This window comes from Poromitra crassiceps (genome assembly GCF_964638095.1).
Source record: "Poromitra crassiceps genome assembly, chromosome: 30".
NCBI lineage: Eukaryota > Metazoa > Chordata > Actinopteri > Beryciformes > Melamphaidae > Poromitra > Poromitra crassiceps.
This window is the reverse complement of record NC_139652.1, coordinates 10,902,407-10,913,896: the sequence shown is the minus strand read 5'-3', so window position 1 is coordinate 10,913,896 and position 11,490 is coordinate 10,902,407. Positions and strand designations below refer to the sequence as shown.

Here is an 11,490-nt window from a genome sequence, read left to right as displayed (position 1 = left end):
AGCTGTTGTGTGGTGGGGCTGCGCAGACAACAAATGTAAAAAATCGCCAGTTAAAGTTCTTTTGTATTCCTTAGCAAAACAAGGAAGCCATTGAGAATTGGCGAGAAGAAAAATGTGGATCTAGCTGTCAAGAAGTAAGTTGGAGTGTTCATCTTCCGTATACACGATCTTTTGGTGCAACACGCAACCATGCACGTGACATACAGTAGGAGAACGCCAGGATTGGACAGGAGTTTGTGTTTTCCCCCGTCTTGGGCGTGGCTTCTGAATGATGATGTGTTACGCAGTGTCTCTATTCTCCTCTGGACTCACCGTCCTCTGGATGAAGTCCCATGTGTGCTCTGTGGTCCTGTTCTGCCCAGTGTAGTTGACCAGCATTCCCTGAATGATGTTGGACATCTCAAATTTCAGCTGGGTGGGGGGGAACAAATGAAGAGATATAGGATATCAATAACCCATAGTGTACACATCATCACAGCAATTCATAATATATACACACAATAATACTGATGATCCATTTACACTAACAGCGCGCACAAATAATAGGAACGGTTGTGTTTATTTGTGTTGGTTTGTGAGCACACATTCTAGACGGCAGTTAATTTCCCCCCCGGGGATCATTAAAGTCTTTCTGATTCTGATTCTGAATCTCAGGTGTAGTGTTGAAACACTGCACCAGCACAGCTTAGAGGAGAGCCTGGTTCTGTTCTGTGTTTCTGTGTGTGTGGATTCACATGGTTCTGTTCTGTGTTTCTGTGTGTGTGGATTCACACTGGGAGGATCTTCACAGTGCTACAAGAGGCAAGCGAACGCCTCACCCTGTTCTGGGAAAGGGCACCTCCCTGCCCTGTGGTAAACCTTAAACACAGGGAGCATGTCTAGGCTGGGGACACACATGTGCTCACACACACAGGCACGCGCACACACGCACGCACGCGCGCGCACACACACACACACACACACACACACACACACACACACACACACACACACACACACACACATTCATAAGCACACATACACCCAACTGAAAGGCAAACAGCTGAAAAGGCGACAGCAGCCTCCACCTATGGCGGGTGAGGCTGATCATGGGAACGGCTTTGGGAACGCTGGGAGACAATGGCTGAGTTGACGGAACATGAAACCGCTCAGAGGGGTTGGTGAGTTCAAACACAACACTCCCGTTTATGCAAAGAGCAAACACGTACTAGGCCGCATAGTTCATGACAGTTTGATACGGCTCGTAGGTCAGAAAACAGAATGACGTTGATCTCGAAATGCCCCCTTTTCAACCGGTCGGGGCTAGAATGGATCGGCCCGGGAGAGCCATGATTGGTTGGGTTTAGGCATGAGGAGTGACGACGATTGGTTAAGGTTAGGGCAAAATATCAGGCCAAGCCAATCAGAGGGAGAGCTGTCCCTCCGGCCGATCCATTCTAGCAACCGGCCTTTTCAACCCCAGCGCTGCCTGGTGAGTTGCTGGTCTCAACTGTAGGGGGCACTGTGGCATCAGAGACTTCAACGGCAAATGGTTTATATGATACAGTAATTACCACCGTTCCCAGATGTGGCAATGTTGGACATACCAGTTAAATATGTCAGCATATGACAGCAGCTTTAGCTCCGCTCACCCACTATGACCTTTCTGTTCTCTCTCTCCTTCTCTCTCTCCCTCTCTCTTCCTCTCTCTCTCTCTCTCTCTCTCCCTTCTCTCCTCTCCCTCCCCTCTCTCTCCCTCTCTCTCTCTCCCTCCCCTCTCTCTCCCTCTCTCTCTCTCTCTCTCTCTCTCCCTTCTCTCTCTCCCTCTCTCTCTCTCTCTCCCTCTCTCTCTCTCCCTCTCCTCTCCCTCCCCTCTCTCTCTCTCTCTCTCTCTCTCTTCTCTCTCCCTCTCTCATCTCTCTCTCCCTCTCTCTCTCTCTCTCAAACACAGACTCAGCAGGGAGCACCAAGAGAACAATGTGAACCTACATAACAGTGCATGAGGAGCCTCAGTGCTTCTTCCACTACAGATGTGGCATCTCCTCCACAGCCCACCTGCTCTGTCTCACGTTGTAGCAGGATCCAGTGACACATCAATCACAAAGCCCCCCCCCCCCCCCCCCCCCACACACACACACACACACTGTCACTTTCCATACGCCCAGCTAACTGTCCGTGTCATCACGGGCTGTCGGGGGGGCTCCCTAACAGGCCTTATAGTCAAGACTCAAATGCAGCCAGCCACAGCTGTGAAGGAGGGGGGGGGGGGCAGTCTCTCCCAGCTGTACTGAGGGAAGGAAGGAGGGGGAGGAGGGGGAGAGCATGGGAAGAGGGAGGGAGCAGGAGGGTGAAAGAGGATGTAAAATTAGTGCAGAGGATGAAGTGAGAGGAGCCAGGAAGAAGACACAGCAAGACAGATGGACAACAGGAAGAAGACAGAATAAGTAAGTAAGTAAGACAGCAAGACAGAAGGACAAATGAAGAGGGAAAGGAGACAGCAGCATCTAGAGGAGGGAGAGATGCGGGAGGGGGGGAGCGAGGTAACAGAGTGACTCACCCGATCCCTCTGGAAGTAGATGAGTACTCCAGCAGTCACCTGGGCAATGAGGATGAGCAGGAGGCAGGTAAAGTACTGTGACGGAGAGAGAGAGAGCAGGTAAAGTACTGTGACAGAGAGAGAGAGAGAGAGCAGCATTAGAACAACCACAAACACTGACATCACATCACTGCCATTCAACGAGACAAATATTAAAGAGCCCCTAAAGTCACGTTTTAAGATTTATAATAAAATACTCGAGTTTGTCTAATATGTGTCTGATGTTGTTTTTCCACAAAAAAGTTAAAACTATCCTGTCATTTTTAAAATGACTTTCCAGTTCCCCTCCTTCTCCCTCATTAAAAAATTCCATAATCTGTAAATATGCAAATACTGATGATTTTTTAAAGTTGAATACTGGACAGGGATTGGTTCCAACTATTATAACGTGCAGGCCATGTCTACAGAGACTATCAGAGGAGGTCTTTAACATGCAGGTCATGTCTACAGAGACCATCAGAGGAGGTCTTTAACATGCAGGTCATGTCTACAGAGACTATCAGAGGAGGTCTTTAACGTGCAGGCCATGTCTACAGAGACTATCAGAGGAGGTCTTTAACATGCAGGTCATGTCTACAGAGACTATCAGAGGAGGTCTTTAACATGCAGGTCATGTCTACAGAGACTATCAGAGGAGGTCTTTAACATGCAGGCCATGTCTACAGAGACTATCAGAGGAGGTCTTTAACATGCAGGCCATGTCTACAGAGACTATCAGAGGAGGTCTTTAACATGCAGGTCATGTCTACAGAGACTATCAGAGGAGGTCTTTAACATGCAGGCCATGTCTACAGAGACTATCAGAGGAGGTCTTTAACATGCAGGTCATGTCTACAGAGACTATCAGAGGAGGTCTTTAACATGCAGGCCATGTCTACAGAGACTATCAGAGGAGGTCTTTAACATGCAGGTCATGTCTACAGAGACTATCAGAGGAGGTCTTTAACATGCAGGCCATGTCTACAGAGACTATCAGAGGAGGTCTTTAACGTGAAGGCCATGTCTACAGAGACTATCAGAGGAGGTCTTTAACATGCAGGTCATGTCTACAGAGACTATCAGAGGAGGTCTTTAACATGCAGGCCATGTCTACAGAGACTATCAGAGGAGGTCTTTAACGTGAAGGCCATGTCTACAGAGACTATCAGAGGAGGTCTTTATCGGCACGCACACGAGAAACAAACAGGAAAACGACGGAAAATGACTCATGTCCCATTAGAGTTGGTGATAAAAAGAAAATCGTGAGAAATCTCGAACAGAACCGGTGAAAAAACACAAAGCAAAAAAAAAAAAATCACTTCCCTGGACGAGGCCGACATTCTTACCCTTAATTTGTGTTTGTCTTTAATCTGTGTTTAGCGATACAGCGTCTTAAACCTAATCTCTGACGCCTTAACAGAGGAAGGCTGTAAGCCACCACAGTAATGTCAGTAGTATGTGTCTCACTTCAGAGTATAGGATTTCACACAGTAAGAGAGGGATGGTGTGCGTGTGTGTGTGTGCGTGTGTGTGTGTGTGTATATTTGCGTGTGTGTGTGTGCGTGTGTGTGTGTGTGTGTGTGTGTATATTTGCGTTTGTGTGCGTTTGTGTGTGTGTGTGTGTGTGTGGGGTGGAGGCTAGCGTGTAGGAGTAGGCTATGGGACGCCAGCTGGTCATAGTCATTGGGGGGGGGGGGGGGGGATGTAGGTCACTGCTGTTTCTCTGTTAACCCCTAGCAGGTTGAAACCTTCAGAGGTCATGATGCACCCCCCCCCCCCCCCACACACACACACACACACACACACACACACACAACCCACCCAAGTAAACCCACACATGCTGCTTCCCAGGCCACCCATGAAGCTGCGTTCACACCGACCTATTAAAGTTTTTCCGCTGGCATCGAGTTTACATACAAAGTCAATGCAAACGAGCGATTGAGCGTATATTCGCCCGGGAGAAAAATCGCTGGGCGTCCGAGATGAAATATCCCAACTCGACAGAAAATACGCTGGCATCAGTCGCTCGCTGTTCAACGCTGATTGGCTGCCGTGTGAGAGCGAGTCAAGGATCACACTGGCTTGGCGCTGGTTTATTGTGTGGCAACAAACCGCATTGACAGCTGATTGACAGGCTGACAGCTGACATGAAGTGAAGTCTGTACTACCGTATGTAGCTCGCGTTAGGAGCACGCCGATAGGCTTTAGCTTGTAAACAACTACGGGGGCTCGTAGTGGACAAACATCATGACATTGCGTAACGTTATAGGCCCCACACTGTCCGTCAATACGTGTGCCTGTTGACGAGCGATTTAAACAGAGCGACAGAGCGATTCCAAAGGGTTGAATCAAGCGACAGAGAGAAAAATAAATATCTCGGTGTGAACACAGCTTAAGCAGACATGAGGAAGAGCTTTAACGTCGTGAGGAGGTATCGTGCATTTTTAGCGCGCATGCAGATGCTTTTACATAGAAGTTTTCATATCTCGGTCTCAGTAACTATAACTGTGCCTTTTGTCTATTTTAAATGGTCGCATAGCAATTGCACATATACCCTGGATAGGCCTGTTAGTGTGCTAGTGACTGACTGCACGCACTGTGGTGGTTACATCTGAAATGAGTCACACAGTTTGAGTTTGAATGGCTTATCTATTGCAGTGAAGGTGTTGTTCTCTATGAGCACGGCGTCAAGGCTAGAGATGGTTTTTCACGGAATCGTGTTGCCAGGGAACAGTTTAAAAACTAGCCTGTCCTGTCCTGTCAGTTATCGTACTAGCAAACACTGGCAACAGGAAGCAAACTGGGGGGGAATTTAGAATTGAATTCAAATTGAGAATAGAATAGAATTAGAATGGAGTTGAAGCCGTCTATATATATATATATATATATATATATATATATATATATATATGTACATGAGAGCTGCACGTGGTTGTTGTTCACGCCTCACCAGGCCCAGTAGACAGCGGATTTCATAGATGGCTCCTATGCAGCCGAAGAAGCCCATGGCCATGGACAGGGAACCACGCCGATCAGGATGTAGGAAGCCACCTTCAACGTGTTGGACGACTCCTCTGCAGGAACACAAGCACAAACACACAGGAAGGAGTCAACACAAGCACAAAAACACACACACACACACACACACACACACACAGGTAGGAGTCAACTATGTGACACGCACACACAACCACATGCAAAGTACACACATACAATATTACCTACAATATTAACCCCCGCAAACCAAACGTGTGCTATTCTGCTATAGCTTTACAGCTAATCTCATATTGCATGTCTAACACAAACATACATAACAACCGTATGGATTACAGAATACACTGACACATTATAATATTGTCTAATAATGCAAGAAGAGCACTTCAACCACCAAAGTGTGTGTTTGCAAACTAATCTGGAGGTCAGAGGTCGGCCTACTGCACACACACAAGACATGTTGATACCAGGGGTTTCCGCTATACATTTAGTAGCAACGAGCTGCCAAGAATAAAAAAAAAAAATCTCTCCCCTGGATCATTTTAATAGTCCAGCAAAAAAGAGCTGGACCAAGACAAGGCAATGTGAGGAGAGATGAATTGATTTCCCTCTTTGGTCTGTAGAGGGGGAGAGATCCAGGAGAAAGGGGGTGTGGTCTGTAGAGAGGGGGAGATCCAGGAGAAAGGGGGTGTGGTCTGTAGAGGGGGAGAGATCCAGGAGAAAGGGGGTGTGGTCTGTAAGAGGGGGAGAGATCCAGGAGAAAGGGGGTGTGGTCTGTAGAGGGGGAGAGATCCAGGAGAAAGGGGGTGGGAACTGGGATGGAAGATTTTGCACGGGTTGGAGAGGAGATAAACTGGAGCCACCATGTGGCTGTGTTTGATCTGGCTGGAGAAGCTCCAGAGAGCCAGAGCTTGGTCAGCAGATGAAGATCTGGATCTGAGCTCTGTGATATGGCTCCAACCCCCAGAGATTCCTGGTTCAAGCAAACCAGCCAGCGCTATCAGATCCCCCCCGGCCCCCCCCCTCAACCATCGGTGGAGAAGCTGTCAGCCACAGCAGCCGATCCAGCGCTGCTCCACAAATATATAACGCAACGTGGCTTCAAAGCTTTGGCGAGCTCACGCGTCCCGACGACGACGCTGACTAGAGGTAGTCGTTCCAAACCCCCAGCCGCGTCATCATATGATCTGTTGATTCTCCATGCAGAGACATCATTAGATCAACCCTGGCAGATCATGTACAATATGAATGCATCATTCCACAATGAGAACTTCAAACTCCACTGCATCAGAGTTGTATGACTTGGTGGTACGCACACGCCCCAGCAGCCAAGCAGCCGACACAGAGACATGGCTCTGTGCAGCCCTGCTTCTATATGGGTCAGCAGAACACGGTGGTTTGGGAGTAATTGAAAGCTGAAAGGTTGATTGGGTCCTCCACCTTCTTTAAGTAGAGAGCAGGCACCGTATATAGAGAGCGTGTGCATGTGGCTGTAGGGTAGCATTTAAAGAGGGGCAGAGAAACATATGGTCTATATTCAGCAGCGCGCTGCACAAGTTCACTCTGTGTCTCTGTGTGTTTTTTACACACACGCACACGCACACACACACACACACACACACACACACACACACACACACACACACACACACACACACAGCCTGCATGTGTGCAATGCTTAGTGCATCAAACATGCCACCACAGAGATTCACTCTAGCGATAAAGAGCAGCAGCTACGCTGAACACAAGTCCTTTTTGCCAGAGTGACGGCCGGGACAGATAGTGTGAGTATCTATATAGCAGAGATAGAGCAGAGAGAACGGTGGAGCAACAGTTCAGTGCTGAACTATAATGATTATTCATGATTATTTTACAAGATATTATGATCTGGGTTATTTATGCCAATTATGAATGATTTGAGAATATTCTTTGCTTATTAGCCTAATTGTGGGAAGTAAAACAGTGATGAATGTTGGTACACATTTCCACTGCAACCCTTAACTCAGCACTTCCCAATCAAAATATCCACCCCAGGGGTCAGAGGAAATGCCATGCAACACTGATGCTATCTCAAAACAATTCTGCACATGGGCTAGGCTAACTCCTGTGCATGGCTAAATGTGCTGTTAAGGGCTAAATGTTATATTATTGGCAAGTGAATACTGTAGTAATGCAATGAAATAGATGAAAACATGCACATCCATGGACCGAGACTTCGGGTAGGTGCTGAGACGGAAACAGTGTAACAGTGAAATAAATGCAAAAAACGCTCGCACACTAGCAGGACTCCTTTTTTGAATGCTTTATTGCACCAAGTGATAACGTTTCGAGCCAAAGCAGCTCTTCGTCAGACAGTTTGAACAAAGGTGAGACGCCATCTTAAATACAGTAATCACCTGATGAAACAGAGGTCACATGATTGAACAACGCAGCTGTGTATAATAACAATCAGTCAAAGGAGTGAAGATCCTAGACTCCATATGTCATACAAGGAGAAAATCAACAGTATAGTCAAGTATATCTGTCATCACATGAGTGAAGAAAAAATCAATACAGCAGTACGTTTCTTGTGGTGTAATTAGGCGACTCAACCTATGTAAAGGTGCAAGAACAACAGTGTTAAGCAACAAGCCATATATACATAATAATACATAACAATTAATCGTTAACCAGCAATGCATATATATATAGACACAAACTACAACACTTTTTTTATATATACCACACTATACAGAGGGGCACACTGGAATAGACATCTGATAATGCACATTAATCACACATCTGTTTTATAAGAAGGGGCGAAATGGGCGAATGGGCGAATGAGGAGATGGACATTCGCCCCTTCTTATAAAACAGATGTGTGATTAATGTGCATTATCAGATGTCTATTCCAGTGTGCCCCTCTGTATAGTGTGGTATATATAAAAAAAGTGTTGTAGTTTGTGTCTATATATATATGCATTGCTGGTTAACGATTAATTGTTATGTATTATTATGTATATATGGCTTGTTGCTTAACACTGTTGTTCTTGCACCTTTACATAGGTTGAGTCGCCTAATTACACCACAAGAAACGTACTGCTGTATTGATTTTTTCTTCACTCATGTGATGACAGATATACTTGACTATACTGTTGATTTTCTCCTTGTATGACATATGGAGTCTAGGATCTTCACTCCTTTGACTGATTGTTATTATACACAGCTGCGTTGTTCAATCATGTGACCTCTGTTTCATCAGGTGATTACTGTATTTAAGATGGCGTCTCACCTTTGTTCAAACTGTCTGACGAAGAGCTGCTTTGGCTCGAAACGTTATCACTTGGTGCAATAAAGCATTCAAAAAAGGAGTCCTGCTAGTGTACTGTAGTAATGCAGGCATTCTTTTTGATTGACATACATGGCTTGAGGGAAATCTGCAGCACTGACTTTTCATTCAAAACCCCCAAAACAAGTGCTTTTTCTCAGACTGGCCACCAGGTGTATCCAGACTGCAGAGCAACTCGCAACAGTTCCTCCTCTGTGGGGCTCGCATCTGTGTGTCCTCTGTGGTCATGCTAAAACATAGCTTTCTCCTGAAGTCAGCAGTGTGTTTTGCCCCGGTTACTGCTGCTGCTCTGTCTTGTACTATGGCAACTTTCCATTTAGGTCTCTGACTGTGTATTCCAAAATAGTTCCTCGCGGGCGGTTTCCACGGAAACCTCCGTTTAAAGAGGCAAGCAGCATCACGGTGCCCGTTAAGAACGTTTGCCCGAGGGAGGAGCCGGGGACTTGTTTGGTGGCACTGCAGGTCCTTCTGTAAACACCGGTTTGTGTACAGTGGGAGAGAAAATCCATGCCTGGCATCATACACAGATTCAAGCTGTAAACAGAACTAGATCAACGTTGAAGCTGAGTTTCTAAAGTTAAAGTTTTCCGTGGAAATGTGATTTTTTTCCAAGCTGGTACTCTGTTTGGGAAGATTGGAAAAAGGTTGGGATTTTGTTCTGCAGCAGAGCTCCTCCATATTGTGCTTTGGCAACACTTCCCCACCAGCTCACAGACCTCCTCTCTCCAAGGCCTAGTTTTGTTTAAAGACGAGGCGAGCTGTGTTTTGGCAAGTGCCAGAGCATGATAAACACAAGCTGCTGTGTCATTTAGGTAAACTATTAACAACTCTGACAGAGAAGAGAGGAGAGGAGAGAGGAGGAGAAGAGAGGGGAGAGGAGTAGGAGAGGAGAGAAGAGGAGTAGGAGATGAGAGGAGTAGGAGAGGAGAGGAGTAGGAGAGGAGTAGGAGAGGAGAGGAGTAGGAGAGGAGAGGAGTAGGAGAGGAGAGGAGAGGAGGGGAGAGGAGAGGAGAGGAGATGAGAGGAGTAGGAGAGGAGAGGAGAGGAGAGAGGGGAGAGGAGAGGAGAGGAGTAGGAGAGGAGAGGAGTAGGAGAGGAGAGGAGAGGAGAGGAGAGGAGAGGAGTAGGAGAGGAGAGGAGAGGAGAGGAGAGGAGAGGAGAGGAGAGGAGAGGAGAGGAGAGGAGTAGGAGATGAGAGGAGGGGAGAGGAGAGGAGATGAGAGGAGTAGGAGATGAGAGGAGTAGGAGAGGAGAGGAGGGGAGAGGAGAGGAGATGAGAGGAGTAGGAGAGGAGTAGGAGAGGAGAGGAGTAGGAGAGGAGAGGAGGGGAGAGGAGAGGAGAGGAGTAGGAGATGAGAGGAGGGGAGAGGAGAGGAGAGGAGAGGAGAGGAGAGGAGTAGGAGATGAGAGGAGGGGAGAGGAGAGGAGATGAGAGGAGTAGGAGAGGAGTAGGAGATGAGAGGAGGGGAGAGGAGAGGAGAGGAGAGGAGAGGAGTAGGAGAGGAGAGGAGGGGAGAGGAGAGGAGATGAGAGGAGAGGAGAGGAGAGGAGAGGAGAGAAGAGGAGTAGGAGATGAGAGGAGTAGGAGAGGAGAGGAGTAGGAGAGGAGTAGGAGAGGAGAGGAGTAGGAGAGGAGAGGAGAGGAGTAGGAGAGGAGAGGAGGGGAGAGGAGAGGAGATGAGAGGAGTAGGAGAGGAGAGGAGTAGGAGAGGAGAGGAGAGAAGAGGAGTAGGAGATGAGAGGAGTAGGAGAGGAGAGGAGTAGGAGAGGAGAGGAGAGGAGAGGAGAGGAGTAGGAGAGGAGAGGAGAGGAGAGGGGAGGAGAGGAGAGGAGAGGAGAGGAGAGGAGAGGAGAGGAGAGGAGGAGAGAGGGGAGGAGAGGAGAGGAGAGGAGAGGAGAGGAGAGGAGAGGAGAGGAGAGGAGAGGAGAGGAGAGGAGAGGAGAGGAGAGAAGGAGAGGTGACATTTTAACTAAAGAATAGCAGCAGTGAAACAAAAACATTCCAAAGGTCCCCCTGAAGAGGTTGGGACAGCTGCAAAGGGCTCTATTAATATAACTCATAAAGAATGGAAACTGAAAACAGTGAGATCCTGTTTTCAGTTATGCTATGGTCCAACTTCTGAGGAGAAAGCAGAGAGTCAATAAACAAAGCTGCCCGCCTGCTGCTTTGGGCTTTTGTCTCTCTATGGAGAACAAGCACAGGGAGGAGGAGAGGGCCATGCAGGAGCTGAGCAGGAGCCACCCTGGGACCAGGGTGGCAGAAGGTCGTCGCCAGGCTCCCCATATGGGAAGGTCCTCCGAGTATCAGCGCCAAGCAGGATCTCCAGCTATTTCTGGAGGAGCTGTCGGATGATCACAACAATAGGACTATAGGGCTGGCAGGGATGGCAGAAAGATACGGTCCTGCTCTATGCTCCAGATGCCCCCGGTGGCCAGCGATAAGCAGTGACCCTGGAGCGATTTCCCTTGAGCGCCTGAAAGATGAGCAAGAGGAAAGATAGGACCCGGGTATGAGGACGGGTACAGGAAACGAGGCCAGTTCTGGTCAGTCTTTCCGTCAAAAGCTCCAGTCTTATCCCAAACTCATTAGTCAAAGCAGCATGAACGTGCAGAC

General features: G+C 47.8%; 1 protein-coding gene across 1 annotated transcript in view; it reads right to left on the bottom strand.

Moving 5' to 3' along the window:
• LOC310800385 (CD82 antigen-like) overlaps positions 1–11,490 on the bottom strand; it is a gene marked incomplete at its 3' end in the record, with an annotated part of 31,053 nt that overhangs the window by 5,408 nt on the left and 14,155 nt on the right. The window contains 4 exon segments of the mRNA XM_083662986.1: positions 313–411; positions 2,537–2,611; positions 5,505–5,581; positions 5,584–5,628. Coding sequence (XP_083519112.1) covers positions 313–411; positions 2,537–2,611; positions 5,505–5,581; positions 5,584–5,628 — 296 coding nt within the window.